The following is an 18,064-nucleotide window of genomic DNA, read 5'->3' as shown; positions in this document are numbered from 1 at the left end:
ATAAATTTTTGATTAGATGATATACATTTAATCTGATGATGAGAGATGTGCTCTAACTTGTAAACAGCCTTAACCTATTAAAGCAGGATAGCCTAATAATGAAGTAATAAGATAACCCCAATAGGGCCAACAGATATAACGTCAGTCTACAGTGTGATAAAATGCTACAAGAATTATTACAAGTTCCCATTTGATGTTTTTCAGGCTCTTTAATGAAAGAAACGGAACCTGGTTTGTTGCTAAACAGGAAAGGATGTTTATTATAGCGATGAGTTCACATTTTCTTCAAAAAACTCCTCAAGATCTGGCTGTAAACATAAAAATCTGCAGCGAGGGAAAACTTTCCTCACACGAAATAGCCAATCGTAGTAGAGCTCTTCCAGCCAATCAGAGGTGAGAAAGGCGGGACCTTCCTTGAACATCCTAGAATTCCAAAAGACGCACCCGGCGTCGGTGAACCCTCGTACAGGAGCTCCCCCTAGTGGTCAGAAACGGAACCATCAGTTGGATGCTGTTGCTCGCTGCTGCTGCTGCTCTCAGATGGAGACTGGTCCTGACTGTTTTTCTTGCACGGCCTGCAGACACAACAAATGCCTTCTTCTAGGCAAGACGTCACGTCTCGATACTGCAGCAGACAGGAGCAAGCGAACACCATCAGGATCCTCAACCCTCAGTTCAGTCCTTGTGGTTGCACAATGCCAAAGGGATTCACATATCTCCAGCAGGATGCGGTATCCACACTTCTACACAGCTGATGGAGATGTCAGGGTTCCAGAGTTTGAGCTGGGTTCTGTGCCTGAAGAGAACTTGGAGTGGATCCTTCTGCAGACCTGCATGAAGAGCACAGCCACTGCTCCCTGTGGAGAAACATGGAGAAGAGGGTCATCGTAACATGACTCAATCCTTGCAAAGACATTCTGTATTCCTAAAGCAGCTTAAAGTAGGATTCAGGTAAAATAACATCCCGCAGAACAGAATATTCAAGTCGGACTGATGATTTTTCACGACCAGTGGACTAATTTCCCTTCTGTGTTTAAACTATCAAAACTATTGAGAGACAGTAAGTAATTGAGAAAAAAAGAAGTTAGATTCTTACCAAAACTGGATGTTTGCAGGATTATTGCAAATCACTCCTCTGGAGTTGATGATAATAAAAAATGTTTCATTGATCTGAAAACTGAATCACTGGTGGTTCTTGTTTTTGCATCGACTAGAAACTGTAAAACTAACCAAAACGAGCATGTGACACCCAGCGTAGGAGCCAATATTGTTTTGGTTTACATTGTATTATGGTCTAAGTTCGTTTTGATAATGTCTCATATATATTTCAGTTTATTGCACTATGGTGGCACGGCGGAGCCTATATAGGTGTCAGGGTAGCTGTGTACTGGCGTAGTAGTAGCAGTGTACTGGCGTGTACAGGGTAGCAGTGTACTGGCGTTTTTGGGTGACATTCCTTACTCATTCCTTACTCATGTGGCCGACCTTAAAACATCCAAAGCATATTCCTTTTCCTTTCAGAAACTCAATTTTATCTGTTTGAGGAATCCTGTTTAGCTTTGGAGATTTCAATAAGGAATGAGATTGCTCCCAATAGGGACACCTTGCCAAAGCTACTGGCTGCACTTGTGGCCTTGGTAGCACGGGTGAGGAAGATATAGCACAGTCACCGGGTGCTATAGTTGTAACAAATGTGCCTCCTTTGATGTTGGTCTTTATTAAGCCTTTATTTCTTTGTGCTTCCTTTGCTGCAAGGCTTGATCTTGTATCAGAAATGTCTCCAAATAAAGGATGAGACAATATTTTTACTTGATGCTCAAGGAAGGTGACCATGTCAGTAAATGTTGCCCTGAAACCTCGCCGTTCCTGTAGTTCGAAGGGTGTGGTTCTCCATTTTTCGCGTAGTTTGTGGGGCCATTTCAGAATTACTTGCCTCATATAGGATGGTATGTTGAGTTCTTCCATATAGTGTATGTCCGACATAGCGCAGCATCCTCTTAAAAACAAAGCAAAGTCTTGCAAAGCATGAATTTCTTCAGTTTTAATCGCTGGCCAAGCAATGACTTTGTCCATATATGCTGTTGCTATATTATGTTCGTTGCCAAGTGCTCCATTAAAAGATCTTTAGCCTTTTGGTAACCTTGCTGTGACGGCATATGCATGCAGCTCCTCACAAGCTCTCTTGGCTGTCCCCTGGTATATTGTTCGAAAAAGTATAAACACTCTTGATAGCTGCAGGTTTTTTCCTCCACACAATGTTCAAAGGCTTTAAGAAATGAAATACATTGTAGTGGGTTGCCATCAAAATCAGAATTTCTTGCTGGGGCAAAGTAGCTGATAATTGCTGTTGCACGAGCATTGCTGTGATTTCATTTAGCTTTTGCATAATAGCACAAATTGCACCGTTGTCCACAGGTGAAAACTTTTGCACTTGTCCTGCTGCTGGTTTTGTGAAAGTTGTGGTTGTAGTGATTCACTTTGAATGGACCTCTTTAACCTTTGTTGCATGAATTGAGTCTGTTCACCCAAATTGTGTGTGACTGTTTTAGGTCGAGCATCTGGTTCGAACACTAAAGGCGCTGTTGAGCTCGTCTGAAAGACAGTGATGTTGTTTGGTACAAATTCCTTTGCTTGCGGATTGAATTCGCTTTGGTTTTGTTCTTTGAGTCCTTTGCTCACATAAGAGTTCGTGCCATTTGAGCAGGAACTTCTTCCCACGTCACTTCCTTCCAAAACAGAGAGTTTTATTGCTGCAGCGGCTATTTGTGCTTCCAACTCTCATTTGTTCCTTTTGTTTTTGTAATTTCTCCGCTTCCAATCTGTGTTTTTCCTCGTGCTCCTTCAGCTCGTGTCTCCTCTTCAGAGCAGCAGCTTTCTCCATCAATGCTGCTGTCTCTGCCATGACCAATTTATGAGTGGATGAAGTGCTTGATCTGGACGCACGGCTGCTTTTGAGCGACCGCTTGGATACGTTTGAGGCACTGTCCTCTGGATTAACACGGTCAACGTTTCCATCATATTTGGTTACCTCGATATTCACGTCGACATAAACATTTTCATTTAAAACTCTGTTTTCTTTCAACCAACTGCACACTACGTTCGCGAACGCTTCATTTGCAGCACTTTTTTCTTTAAACCATGCATTTTGTCTCTGCTGTTCATCTTCAGGTAAAGAAAATTCTTTTAATAAAGTGTCGTGAAGTGAAGAGGCATTTTTACATATTGCACTGAACCTTTTAAGATGTTGTTCAATGGCAAAAAAAATTGGCAGATGACGAAAAAAGACTTTTTTTTAGCTTTTATTTTACTGGCCTTTTAAAATAATTCAGACCTCTCCTCTTGCAGTTGTTCTATTTCAAAGACCAAACCTTTAACAGAAAACTTCCTTTGCCTTTGTAATGATTTAAATGACATGTTATTTAATGAGCCATAAGGCGTAGGATTCCATTGGAAATATGAAATCCACCTTACGGATCTGTGAGGTTATTTAAACCAGAAGATTGGAACTTTTTAATGCAGGGATTAGATAACCGCTTCGTATTCACTCAAAGACAACAGAAGAGAGAGAGAGTCAAGTTTAAAAGTTAAAAATATTTATTACTAACAAATTAAACTAGACTGACTTTAAGCACTAAATGTATGGTGTAACTAAGGTGGATGAGACGGTGAATGGATGACGTGTGATGTTAATCAGAACCAGCAAATCCGAAGAAGCAGTTTGTTCTGATGGAAACTGAAGGTGATGTCTTCGCGTTAAGCTTTGATTAGGAGATTCATAAACACATTCGACACCATTTGCCGGTCTACTTACCCTTCGTGGAAGCCCCCGTTAGATCAGGAATATCGAGGTCCAACTTGACCTTTTCTGAACCGCAGCCGGTAGGAAAAGCAGCAGTTGCCGACCAGACCAGTCCGTGAGATACTCCCGGGTCACGACAATGTTAGCGTGTGGTAGGGCTGTCGCAATAATCGCAAGAACAATATATCGCGATATTAAGAAACCCACCGCGCTGCATGACGTGCCACCGCAATTACCGCACTTGATTAAATCTCGCGACAGCGCATGCTGAGAGGTAAAGTCCACGCTGATCGAGGAGATAGTAGGGCACTTTTTTTTTATTTCTGTTAGATGTTGCAGCCAAATTTGCATTTCAAAGTTAAACCTCCTGAATGTTGTTTTTAAGTTCAGTCAGAGAATGCCGTTACTGCCCTTTGATCTGCATTCAAAAAAGTGTTAAAAATGGCCATGTATTTTTTCTAACATTTTTTAAATGTGTAAGCACAATGTTTCAAAGGAAATATTGCCATGAGTTTAGTAGTTAACAAACAAATTTGCTAAGTACATAAATAAAAACGGGGTGCAATAATATCGCATATCGCAATATTGAGCTGCCCTGACTCACCGCAGGGGGAATTCCTCAATCGCGACAGCCCTAGCGTGTGGTGAGACCCGAGCCTGGGTCTTGATGGTTCAGCTTTTATTCTGAAAGGAACCGTTGCAGCAGTTTGAACAGTAACGAATTTTCCAGCTTGTCTTTGTTCTTTTGGTTAAAGAGGAAAGTTACGGATTCGCCACTCCGAAGCTTTCTCTAGAACACTTTGAACTGGCGTTAGAGATGACATGGGCATAGTTTTATACTTCAGATGTTATGGTTTATGGTCGAATGAAAAGTTGACAGGTTTTACCAAACACTATCAAAGCCACGCCTCCATCAGATTCTGATTGGATCAGTGAAAGTAATGTGTCATGTCTTTTAACGCTACGTGAAATGAGTCCTGTTGGAACATTTAAAGTCATAGTACCTTTATATTCTATAGGATTATAATAAAGTAATTAATATTTTGATTTCACAGATCGGTCACATCTTATTTATTGACTAACACTTGGTTGGATTAGCATTATTAAAATAGAGTTATTTGCTTAATTAAAAGAAAAGAGTCCATTCTTCATTCTTCTGTTGAGCTGAAAATAAGCAGGTTAGAAGCAAATGCATGAGACCTTGAGACCATATCTCATGCAGACTAGTCCTGTTTCAGGGGAGGGGGAAAAAGTCATTTCATTCTGTTACACCTTTTTTCATTTTCATTGTCTCTAGGATTGGTGTCATCATTATCCAAATCATTTCATTCATAAAACACCATTCAGCAAACACCGATGATTGTGAAGCACTTCCTTGCGCCATTTAACGCACCGCTGCGCTTTAATTTGCCGCAGAGCACGAGCATGTTGTCACAGTCACTTTTGTGTTTTCCAGACGTCAGCATATGAATGAACGGTTTAATGAATGGAAGCTAGGGCTGTAGCGACGCCTCGATGACGTCGACTGCTCGATTCTAAAAATTAGTCGATGTCAGATCCGGTAGTCGACGCACCGCGCCCACTTGTTGCATCCACAGGAGTTTGTAAATAGAAGAGGAATCTGCATGTTTTTCCTCTAGTTCGCCCTCTTCTCCACCTTCACTAACATCTCCGCCAAATACCGAAGACCCGGAATAATGTCCGTCCGCTACTAGATTCCTTTCCTGTTTTGCCCGCCCTCGTCTCCCGGCAACGGACAACAACTTCCGGGGTCAGATGCGCTGCTCCGTCTCAACCGCAGATGTAGAACATCACCGGGAGCGTTTCTCCCTTCATAAGGGAGCTTCTTTCAGACATTAGGAGAGCTGTTTTGGTGGTAGCAGTCTCTCCTCCGTGCTGGTCTGTTTGCTGGGTGTTTTTGGTTTATTTAAACTTGGTAACTTGAACTTAACGTTGGTACTGTTAGCATTTTCGCTAACAGTTTCTTGCGTTTGGATAAACTGTTAAGTTTTGGTTTAGAGTTCATCTTTTTTTGTGGCGTAGATCTCCCTTTTATTACATTTAGAGTGTCGTGGGTTTTTGGTTTCGTTTAAGATATCACCTTGAGTTTGGTTTAACCGCCCAGTTTAGAGTTGGACCGTTGGAGATCCTTATTTTGGTCCAGAACCCTGCAATCTTTGCCCAGTGGGACATCCCTAGTTATTTGTACTTTTGTTTTAATTCCCCACAGGCAGAATTAGTTTTATTATTCCCAACCTGTGGATGGAAAGGTTTATGTTTTTTTTGTAGTTGTAAATAAACCTGATCATCATTTTAACTTTTAAATCCCGTTATTGTCCCTTCCTTTTTGCACATGAGCCAAACTCCCCAGGAAGGGTCGTAACACCACTCGCCTCACGCACATAAGTGAACAAAACAAAGCAGCATGGAGACACTCCGCCTTCAACCACCTCTCAGGCAGCAGCCTGCACTCCCACGTTCTACACGTCACCAGAACATAACCAACCTCAACACAATAAAAGCAGTGTTTTACAAAATGGAAGGCCTGTAGTGTTTATTCTCTTACAGTAACAATTTATCAATTTTTTTGAGGAATTTATTAGAGATTTTTTGGTTTTTATTAACTGAGCAATAGAAAAATAATCATTAGATTAATTGTCTAAATAGCCATTAGAATAGTCGACTATTCGATAAAATAATCGTCAGAATAATCGTTTTAAAAATAATCGTTTACCCCCAGCCCTAATGGAAGCCATCAATATCCTTAGCAGTTCTTGCGCATGCATTCATCTCCAGATGGGCCGCATCGGCCGCAGCGCATCAAAACTCCACTCCAGCGTCTTTAATTTACTGCACTCACCGAAGATGTCTTGAATGCTTTGCTTGTGCCTCAAACCTTTTAGATTGCTTCTTTGTGGAGTCACAACAAAGGATCGATGCGTGATGGCGTTTCGCTACAACCTCCAAGTAAACAGCGCTGCGGGCGTGGCACCTGCCAAACTTTTCCTGATGGACTCCAGATGATGCGGCTTCCCTCCGATCCCAGACGGGTCAGGTTTTTACTTGTTGTAGTGACTATCAAGTCCCACTTTTAGTCACCCTTGGGTGCGGGTAGAGGCAATGACTCGCTTCAACACTATTGTCCAGGCGGCAAGCGGGCTTGGGTTTATTATCCCATTTATTGAAGATGTTGACGATCACAATTATGCAGGTTCCAGAATAGAGATATCTCGTCAAGGTTATGAAAATGATGAAAATTACAACAGCAAATTAGTTATGGAATGAAACCAAATGAAGCGGTAAAAACCGTGTGACCTCCCGTCACCCAAAAAGGAATTGCCTCACTTAAATGCAACCGGAAGCATCCTACCATTCTACATTCAGACAAAGAACAGGCTAAAGCCCAAGAAACACCTGTCAGCAGTGCTCTCGTGTCTCATAAGGATGGTGGAGAAGAGGACTGTATTCTTTCAATAGTTCCCGTCAAAATAAATCTAATAAAGGAGATCAAAGTGTTTCAAACTTATGTCTTCTTGGATCCTGAAAGCACAGCAACCTTCATGACTGACAAATTAAAGAAGAAACTAAATCTGCAGGGCCCAAAGATTAACTTCTTACTGCATACTATGGGCCAAGAAAGGTTGATGAGCAGCTGTTGTGCCACTGGACTGGACATTTCTGGGCTACAAAGTAACAACTTTGTAGAACTTCCTGAAGTTTATACACAAGAAACCATTCCAGTCTCCCGGAACAACATTCCTCTTCGGAAAGACGTCGAAAAATGGGATTATCTCAGCACCATCAGGATTCCAGAACTGGATGCTAATGTGGACCTGTGGTTCTTCTCTTTAACAAGACACAGAGAGAATAAGACAAGTTGTCCTCTACAGCGTGGGGCTTTTATTGTTACAGTTTTATACAAAACAAGTCATCTTAGGACAGCGGGCGGCCAAAGTGCGAGGGCCTTCGGCTGCTCTCTCGAAAAGCCCGTCTCCCAACGAATGAGAGACCATTTAAGCATTGTAGTGACGTCAGCCCTGCTTAGGAAATGGGTCCTTCACATATACAACAGTTAGAAGCTGTTCGGGTCAACCTTTTCCCATCAAACCTTGCAAAAACAGGAAACATCTGCTTGTGCTCGAGCTTCAGGTAACCACTTCTTTACTGGAACTGGCGTAAGACTGTTGACTTCAGATAAACATTCAGATAAATGTTAGTCTTACTGGAAACCATCTCAAAGTTGGTTAAAAACAGGATACTGAAACAGCACATTACTCAAACAGTTTCTGGCCACTACAGACCTTTTGATCGGAATGAATGCATCGCACCTCATGGAACCATGGGAGATAATCAACAGTCAAGGCAATGGACCATATGCCGTCAGAACCCCACTTGATGGCTCATTAATGGTCCCTTGCAAAGCTGTCACACCCTGTCCTGTCTCCCCATTTGGTTCAGCCTGTGTCCCTGTTGATTGCTCCCACCTGCCTCTCGTTTCCCAATCACCCAAGCACCCAGCCCTCCTGTATTTAAACCCCTCCAGTTCTTTGTCTCTTGTTGCCTCATTGTTTCCATGTCCTGCATGCGTGAATCATTAAAACCCTTTAAGTTGTCCAGTTTGCCTGCCTGCCTGCTTCCTCCCCTGCATTTGGATCCTCACCTCCGCTCCACTCACCAGCCCATCCTGACAGAATGAGGCAACCCGTTGAAGGATCCAGCGGGGAGATTCTCCCGTGGGAGTACCTGCTCCAGTGGCTCGCTCCAAGCCATCACCCGGCTTCTCCAGCTCCAGCTCCGCCTCACCGCAGACGACGGCGCCGACTTGCACCCTCGGCCATCCACGCCACCCTCCCAGCACCTGATGAAAGACCGGATCGAGAGACGCATTCGGATCACTCCAGTTACATGGGCACCTGTCTGGCTGTGTGCTCCCCCGGGGTTGGTCCACGGCGTGGGGAGAGACACCGGGCTCCACCGCAGTCCTGTGTTCCGGAACGGAGCCGTGAGCCCGCCTCTGCCCCCGCTCTGCGCAGCGTTTTGGACACGCCCCCGGCCAGACCAGCAGTTCCGTCTCCGACCCAATCGGCGCCTCCGTCATCTGCAGAGGGAGGAGCGTTGGCCGCAGCCCAGCTGACAGAGCTTGTTAGTCTCCAGACAGAGCTTGGCCGGTTCCGTCAGCTCATCAGCTTCCAGGAATCCCGCCTGGACGCTCTATCCTCCTCATCTCAGGGCCAGAGGAGCGAGCCCGGGGTTCACCCAGCGGAGCTCGCTGGTCTCCGGGCTGAGCTGGCCCAGCTCCTTCGGACGCTCAGCCTCAAAGAGCTTCAGCAGGACGGTCTGTCCTCCCTGCTCTCACAGTTCCCAGCACCACCTGCTCTGTCGCAGCCTGCTCCAGCGGTGGCCCCGGTGGACGCACCGCATCCAGTTCCATCGGTGGTCCCGGAGGTCGCACCGCATCTGGTCCAGCCTGTCCAGGCAGCCCCTCCCGCAGCAGCTCTGCCTCCGGCCCAGAAGCTGACGGTACCAGTCCGGAAGCAGGCAGTCCCGGCCCAGAAGCAGAAGGTTCTGGCCCAGAAGCAGATGGTTCAGGTTCTGGCCCAGAAGCAGATGGTTCCGGTTCCGGACCAGAAGTCGACGGTCCAGGGGTCAACGGTCCAGAGGTCGACGGTTCGGAAGTCGATGGACCAGAAGTCGACACCTCCGGACCAGGAATCGACGCCCCCGGACCAGAAGTCAATGGAGGTCGACGCCCCTTCCAGTCCAAGAGTCGACGCCTCTTCCAGTCCAAGGGTCGACGCCTCTTCCAGTCCAAGGGTCGACGCCTCTTCCAGTCCAAGGGTCGACGCCTCTTCCAGTCCAGAAGTTGACGCCTCGTCGGAAGTTGACGCCTCGTCGGAAGTTGACGCCTCGTCGGAAGTCGGCGCCTTGTCCGAAGTCAGCGCTCTCTCCACTCCAGAGGTCGGCGCTCTCTCCACTCCAGAGGTCGGCGCTCTCTCCACTCCAGAGGTCGGCGCTCTCTCCACTCCAGAGGTCGGCGCTTTCTCCAGTCCAGAGGTTGGCGCTCTCTCCAGTCCAGAGGTTGGCGCTCTCTCCAGTCCAGAGGTGGATGCTCTCTCCAGTCCAGAGGTGGACGCTCTCTCCAGTCCAGAGGTGGACGCTCTCTCCAGTCCAGAGGTGGACGCTCTCTCCAGTCCAGAGGTGGACGCCCTCTCCAGTCCAGAGGTCGACGCCCCCTCCTGTCCAGAGGTCGACGCTCCTTCCTGTCCAGAGGTCGACGCTCTTTCCAGTCCAGAGGTCGACGCTCCCTCCTGTCCAGAGGTCGACGTCCCCTCTAGTCTGACGTCTCCGCTGTCTCCAGTTCCAGCGGTGGTTCCGGAGGTCGTACCATATTCGATCCAGCCCTTCCACGAGGCTCCGGTCCAGCCCGTCCACGAGGCTCGGTCCAGCCCGTCCAGGGGGCTTTGTCTCCGGTCCAGCCCGTCCCGTCCAAGGGGCTTTGTCTCCGGTCCAGCCCGTCCAAGGGGCTTTGTCTCCGGCCCAGCCTGCAGAGACTTTGTCCCCGTTCCAGCCTACAGAGCTCCTCTGCCGTAGACGCCGGCCCCCAGGAGCCCGTCGTCCCCGCCTCCTCTGCCACAGATGCAGGCCCCCAAGAGCCCGTCGTCGTTGCCGCCTCCTCTGCCACAGACGCAGGCCCCCAAGAGCCCGTCGTCGTCGCCTCCTCCTCTACCCCAGACGCAGGCCCCCAAGAGCCCGTCGTCGTCGCCTCCTCCTCTACCCCAGACGCAGGCCCCCAAGAGCCCGTCGTCGCCTCCTCCTCTGCCACAGACGCAGGCCCCCAGGGGCCCGTCGTCGTCGCCTCCTCTGCCACAGGCGCAGGCCCCCAGGAGCCCGTTGTCGCCGCCTCCTCTGCCACAAACGCAGGCCCCCCAAGAGCCCGTAGTCGCCTCCTCTGCCCCGGGCGCAGGCCCCAAGACTCTGCTGGTCCCTGCCTCCTCTTTATCGGGCCTTCGGTCCCTCTCGGCCCTCCCTCCGGGTCCCCCTCCTCCCGCCCTGTTCTGTGTTCCTGTGGGCGTCTGGAGTCCGCCCTATTGGGGGGTAACTGTCACACCCTGCCCTGTCTCCCCGTTTGGTTCAGCTTTGTGTCTCGTTAATTGCTCCCACCTGCCTCTCGTTTTCCCAATCACTCTAGCTCCCGGCCCTCTTGTATTTAAGCCCCTTCTGTTCTGTGTCTTGTGTCAGTTCATTGTTTCAGTGTCCTGCGTGCTTCTTATTAAAGTTTATGATAAACGTCCTACCTGTCTGCCTGTCTTCCTCCCCGCGTTTGGATCCTCACCTCACCTCCGCTCGCCTCACCCACACGCCGTGACAATATTATGTTGATTCCAAACAGAGTGACAAAATAATTAAAACATCAATTAATAAGAAAAACAACTCTTTTGTCATTTTTACTGTTTATTTATTTTTAAGAGATGTTTTTATGAACTCTCATTGAAATCTAGTCAGACTCCTTGTTTTCTCTGTCCATGAAGTCTGGCCTCCTGCTTCTGACACCGTCTTTGTGCCAAAACATTGCAGCCTCATTTGGGTCATAGTCCTTGATCTCTGGAGAACACAGCTGCACCAGTTGGTTTCAACTTTCCAGTACCAATAATGCAGATTTGAATCTCATTCCTAAGCAGTTTCAGTCTAGGTCACACCTTCATGCATCTAATCAACACAACAACTCATCAGGGGATGGAGAGGAGGGGTACTCAGAGTAGTTTCTGCTCGTTAAATAACAAAAGACAGCTACAGCTTATAAGTTTGACTCCCATATTCCAGTCAGAATTGACAAAGCTCCTTGGATGAGAAATGAAACATCTTCAAGAAACCAAAGAAGTCCAGTTGCCTTCATTTGAACCCTTTAGAGTAATAGTCAATAATAGAAAATACATAATAAAGTAATAAAACTTATATATTTATGCTCACATTCACCAACTCTTAGTGGGAGGCCGAAAATGTATCACGGTTAACCCTCTTATGACCATAAATATAACAGGTATTTTTAGTTTTGTTTTTTGGCTTTAAAATTGTAATAAAAGTGCAAAATGTTTGTAACTCTGCTCCTTTTTTCAGAACAACCTCAGCTTTTAGTGTCTGGTTTGTGTTTAGTGTTTATGTTTATTGAAGTCTGTAAAACTGCAGCTTAAATAAAAAGAAAAACAGATTTGAATTTTCTTTACATTTATTACTAAACAGGAACTTCTAAATGACTTGAGCAAACTATGTCAAATGAACAATTTAAACTCAGAACTGTGTCGCAAACACTCAGAAAACAGCGTGACCCCTGGCCTCACGTTTACCAGTTTTACTGCAGCCCTGTCTGTGACCACAGGTGGGTCTATGCTCTGGTTCAGAGAATAGGATACAGTAAAATAAATATGAGGTCACATAACACTCACACATCATAACTGTAGGTACATTTCTACCAACATTATAAAGATCAACAGATAAAAAGGGAAATCTACAATTCTGCACTGATATAAAATTCTATTTTCAGCTAAATAAATATTTAATGTAAATATAAATGATGCTGGAATCAAGCTGAATCTTCCATCTAGTAAATAGTTGAGTGTTCAACTAAAAACAAGTGTGACTGTAATCTGTCCCTCCTCATGTCTCCGTCTGCAGAAAGAGCCTTCTGGGACACCTGACCAACCAGGTGGATTTTCTGTGTGACGTTTCCATGACTTTATAAAAGCTGCTGATGCAGATGATCAGACTATCTCCTCCGTGTGGTTCTCCGCTCCCCCGTTGCGGTTCGCTCAGTTTTTTCTGTGACGCTGAAAAGCTGGTTTCCCTCCAGCTATGTTTTGAGTAACAATAATTACGTCGTGTAATACCTTGTAGGAAAGCTCGTTTTATATACTGTTAGAACCTGTTTGAATTACTTTTAATTCGATCAGCCATTCAGAATTTATGACGCGGAGAATCTAGAAATATCAACATCTATGATTCTTTGTTGTGTGAGTGTCCTCAACACTTCAGGAGAAATCTCTCTCATGTCCCATTTTCTGTCTCAGACATGTAGCTACCTGACTCTGCTCCACACACACTAACCACAGACTCAAATGTTAACGTAAACAATAGCTCTGACATTAAAATCCATCCAGCTCACGTGAAGCAGGTATAATTAAAAAACTCACAGCTAGATGAACGCAGGCAAAACGCGATCTGTCGTTTCCATGGCTGCAAATTAGCGCGACAGCAGGGACAACCAATCACACGTTAGCATGAGACGGCAGAGCTAATCAGTGAGCTTGTGGGCGGGTCTAAGGGAAAATAGGCTTCAGCTTGACGAGGCTGCCTCCGCATGGTCCAAGTGCCTGGCCTGTATCACAGTATAACAGTTTTGGATGGTGATGAAAAACCGGAAAAAGGGAACTTCAGACAAAATGGGCAGGTGCTCCAGCCCCCCCCCCCCCCCCCGCACGTGCCTGAAATCCTCCCTTGACCGCTTTCAGAAAGTGCAGAATGCTGCAGCGCACTTGTACCGGGTGTCACTCCCAGCTAAGAACAGGAAATTGAAGCAGGTGCGTTGCAAGATTTTCAAAACTGTGGGGGATGTCGTCTGTGCCTAAAGTAATTTCACGTTATTCATCTTGTTAGTTTAATTTCCATAATAGCGGAGCAGGTGCGAATTTTAGACGCGTCGCACATGTCTCCGTTTTAAACATGAAGGAGAAGAAGAAGAAGAAAATATTTCTATAGCGCCTCTCAAGATAAAAATCACGAGGCGCTTCACAAAAAAAAGGTAAAAATATATAAAAGCATTTAGAAAATGTTTAAAAATATATTTAAAATGAGAAAAAATAAGCAATTGGGATTTAAAAGAAAAAATGTTCAGAAAGAGAGAGTGAACAGGAAAGAGGGAAATCAGTGGATCCTGAGGAAGGCGGAATAGGTGGGGAGAGCAGAATAAAGAGCGCGGGGTTGAAGAATGTCATACAAAAGCCAGCTTGAACAAGTTAGTCTTCAGCTGCTTTTTGAAGGAGACCACTGAGTCCACTGATCTCAGGCTCAGGGGGAGAGAGTTCCAGAGTCTGGGGGCCACAGCAGCAAATGATCTGTCACCTTTGGTCTTTAGCCTGGTGCTGCACAACCAGTAGGCTTTGATCACTGGACCTCAGGGACCTGCTGGGGGTGTAGGGACTAAGAAGATCACCAATGCAAGATGGTGCTTGTCCATGTAAGGCCCTATAGACCAGAACCAGGATCTTGAAATGAACCCTGAAGTTGACTGGCAGCCAGTGAAGCTGAAGGAGAAGCGGGGTGATGTGGGTGTGTTTGGAGGACTTGGTCAGAAGCCGAGCACAGGCATTCTGAACCACCTGTAGACGGTTCAGGGAGGTTCTGCTCAGACACATGAAAAGAGAGTTACAGTAGTCTAAGCGTGAGGAGATGAAGGTGTGGATAACTGTCTCAAGTTCAGAGCGGGACAGAATGGGACTCAGCTTAGCAATGTTCCTGAGATGGAAGAAGGAAGAGCGAACAAGAGAACTGACATGAGGATCCAGGATGAGAGCTGGGTCAAAGGTCACGCCAAGATTTCTGACAGAAGGTTTGGTGTGGGAAGCAAGCTGACCAAGAGAGTCTCTGACTTTGGGAACCAGCTTGTCTGGGGCACAGATGAGGATCTCAGTCTTATCTTCATTCAGCTGAAGAAAGCTCCCAGCCATCCAGGTTTTGATAGAGTCTAAGCAGGTGTGTAACAGCTGCAGCTTAGACATCTCATGGGGCTTAAAGGAGATGTACAGTTGGATGTCATCTGCATAAAGATGGTAGGAGATTCCTTTGAAGGAGCTCAGGATGTACTGAAGAGGAAGCAGATAGAGGAGGAAGAGCAGTGGCCCCAGCACAGAACCTTGTGGGACACCATGGGTAAGAGAGGTGGTGGAGGACCTAAACTTGGAGACGGCCACAGAAAAGGAGCGCTCATCCTGATACGCCTACCCAGTCTCTCCAGTAGCAGGTGATGGTCAACAGTGTCAAAGGCTGCAGTCAGGTCCAACAGGACCAGAACAGAACAGTCCCCTGCATCACTGTGAGTCAGAAGGTCATTAGAGACCCTAAGAAGAGCTGTTTCAGTAGAATGAGCTCTATGAAAACCTGACTGGAAGCTATCATAGATATTATGTTCATCAAGAGCAGCTGTGAGTTGTTTAGCCACAACCTTTTCCAAGATCTTGGAGATGAACGGAAGTTTAGAGATGGGTCTGAAGCTGCTATGGAGAGAGGGGTCGATGTCGCACACATGAATGAATAGTCAGTGTGTTTTGTTGCGGGTTTTATTCCATCTTTGGCTGTTAACACAGACGAGAGCGCAATGAGCAGTGTCTTCTCCAACAGTCAAACAGCACTGAATTAACCGTTGAACCATTTAACACTTAACATAAACATTCACATCCTTAGCTTGACCTTAAAACAAGTCAGATACAGCTCACTCCTTTCAAGCACACAACATTTATAGCAGCATCACTATTGGGCCATTCCCATCTGTACCGGGTCGGCCCGGGCCGGGTAGCCCCAGTCGGCCCCAGCCTGGCCCGGTTGATTCAACACATCCTTGCCTTGAGCCCATGTGGGCTGATTCTACCCACCAATCAGAGGCTTGCTCTAATGGAAGGTGTGAATTTGCTGTCAGCAGTGGGTGTGTTGGCCCTGGTCGGCCTGAAGCAGACCCCCGTAGAGAAGAGGGCTGAGAATGAGCCTTGGTTGGCCGGGAAAAATACCAGGCCACCGAGATGTGTAAACAACCTACTCTACCCGGCCCGGGCTGACCCGGTACAAATGGGAATGGCCAGTAAGTCCAGGTACAACTGGTAAAAGTTAGCTTAGCTGTTAGCTTACTCACGCTACCATATAAAACTAACATTTTACAAAACAAACATACAGGGATAGACGGCCAACATTCCCCTCATTACCCCGAACTTCTACCCAATCTCCTTCATTGCTGATATTGTGTTATTTGTGCCTTTTTACCTGTTAACACAGACGAGAGCGCAATGAGCAGCGTCTTCTCCAACAGTCAAACAGCATTGAATTAACCGTCAACCGTTGGGTCAGCAGTACTCACTGTGTTCGTTGTGCCCCCTTGTGGCGAAATGTTGTTACTACATCGTTTACTCATTAACAGTCCACAGGGAGAAGTCGAGCTATAATGAATTTCTAAAAGGTTAGCAGTGAAATTGAATGAAGTCAAATAAATTAAAGAGAGAGAGAGGGGGGGGGGGGGCATCTCTATTCTCTCACATCGAGACTCAGTTTTTTAAGAAGCGGGTGGATTACAGCGTTCTTAAAGTAAGCAGGGACCTGACCAGAAACCAGAGAAGCATTAATTATAGAGAGCACGCTGGGACCGATAGACTGAAAAGCACTTTTAAACAAAGATGAGGGTAAGATGTCGAGGGGGCATGCAGAGGTCTTCATAGAGTTAACTAGTTTGGTTAACTCAGGCAAAGAAACAGGAGCAAAGCTATCTAGGATGATGGGCCTGGTTGGAGTCGGGAGAGGCAGCGATAAGGCTGAAGGAGAGATGCTAGATCTAACCTTATTGACTTTGTCCACAAAGACAGAAAGTTCTCACAGTCTGTAACAGAGTGGATGGAGGCTGTAGGGGAGGCAGGAGAGATAATGCTGTTGATGGTGTTAAACAGCACCTTGGGGTTCCCTTTGCTCTGGGAGACCAGGTTGGAGAAATAGGAAACCCTAGCGTCTCTGACTGCAGAGTTAAAGGATGTCAGAAGATCCTTTAGGTGCAGCAGATGGACGTGGAGATGGGTTTTCTTCCACAAACACTCAATATTTCGGCATTGGCGCTCCAGGCTGCGACAGCTGTCATTAAACCAGGGAGTAGGGTTCACTGCAGGAACTGATCTGGTTCTGACAGGACAGATGTTGTCCAGAATGGAGAGGCAGTGCTCGTTAAACTGAGAAGTTAAGGAATCTGGGTCGTTATCAGAAGAACAGGGTGGATAAAAAGCAGCAGAAAAAATTCTAGCTGTGCTCTCATTAAGATAACGAGAACTAACCATACGGCGAGCAGGAGGTGAGGACGCCGAAACTGACAAGTTTAAAAAAATGCAATGGTGATCAGAAATATAAACGTCCTCAGGACAAACACTGTCAGCATTTAGACTCAGGGTAAAAACAAGGTCTAGAGTGTGTCCCCTGGTGTGTGTGGGGCCAGAAACATGCTGGGTAAAGCCGAAGGTGTCCATAAGGCTGGAGAAATTCATGGCAAAGTGATCAGAGGGATCATCAACGTGGATGTTAAAGTCACCAACAATCACCAGTCTGGACAGCTTCACAGTGGAGGATAGAAAGTCACTAAACTCCTGAAGGAAAGAGCTGTTTGGACCAGGTGGACGATAGACCACAGCACAGTAGAACGGGTCCTTACGCCCGACTTTAATCAGCTGCCGTTCAAAGGAAGCAAAGTGACCAGAGGTTGTAATGCTACATGGAAGATGGTCTCTGAAAACAACAGCTAGGCCTCCACCACGACCAGAACCCCGGGGCTGGCTAAGAAAAGAATAACCACTCGGGCAGAGTTCAATCAGACCAGAACAATCAGATGTTTGCTGCCAAACTTCAGTCAGAAACAGAAAATCCAGGTTTTTAGAGAGAATTAGATCATTGAGCAGGAAGGACTTATTGTTAACAGAGCAGGTATTTAATAGATTCATGCTGAGTGAGGTGGAGGAATCAGAAACTACAGAAACAGCTGGAGTTAGTGGACGTAAATTAGCGGGGTTAGATCCACAGTGTTTATAAAAACCACTTATGGAGGGAACAGGAGGAGAAACCACTGAGGAATGAGGATAAACCGACCTTAAAAAAACTTGGACGGATGAACCGTGTCGCAACGCGGCTTGGTGGGAATGCGGAAGTGGCGCTCAGGTCACCAAACAAAGGACAAGAAGTTAGAAGATCACGCCGATGTTTACTAGATGAACAATGCTTTAAGAGAAGTCTTATTCTCACCTGGATTCCTGCTCGTTTACCTCTTTTCCTCTGACGTTTTCCCGGGACCGGACAAACATAGCTGGAGGTGCACAGCTTGGGACCGTAGATTGGCTCCGGGCCAGTGCGCCGCTCAGGTCATGGGCGTTGCGGTTGCACCCGTGGGGGATGTGGGGGATTCAACACCCACACATTCATGGGCGTTGCAGATGTGGGGGATTCAACACCCACACATTCATGGGCGTTGCAGATGTGGGGGAT

At 46.5% G+C, this 18,064-nt stretch overlaps 1 protein-coding gene across 1 annotated transcript; it reads right to left on the bottom strand.

Annotated features, from left to right (window-relative positions):
- Positions 1 to 236: 236 nt before the first annotated feature.
- LOC139071717 (uncharacterized) lies at positions 237 to 17,811 on the bottom strand. The gene is made up of 2 exons (XM_070554619.1): positions 15,821 to 17,811; positions 237 to 857 (listed from the first exon to the last, which is right to left on the bottom strand). The coding sequence occupies exon 1, from the start codon at positions 17,524 to 17,526 to the stop codon at positions 16,318 to 16,320; it is 1,209 nt and encodes a 402-aa protein (XP_070410720.1). The 5' UTR covers positions 17,527 to 17,811; the 3' UTR covers positions 237 to 857; positions 15,821 to 16,317.
- Positions 17,812 to 18,064: the final 253 nt, after the last annotated feature.

This window comes from Nothobranchius furzeri, chromosome 1 (genome assembly GCF_043380555.1).
Source record: "Nothobranchius furzeri strain GRZ-AD chromosome 1, NfurGRZ-RIMD1, whole genome shotgun sequence".
Lineage (NCBI taxonomy): Eukaryota > Metazoa > Chordata > Actinopteri > Cyprinodontiformes > Nothobranchiidae > Nothobranchius > Nothobranchius furzeri.
Note: the sequence above shows the minus strand (reverse complement) of the source record. Positions and strands in the feature narration are given on the sequence as shown.

Excerpts from the sequence above, each read along its gene's own strand:
- LOC139071717 (XM_070554619.1), bottom strand. The coding sequence starts at position 17,526 with ATGAATCTATTAAATACCTGCTCTGTTAACAATAAGTCCTTCCTGCTC.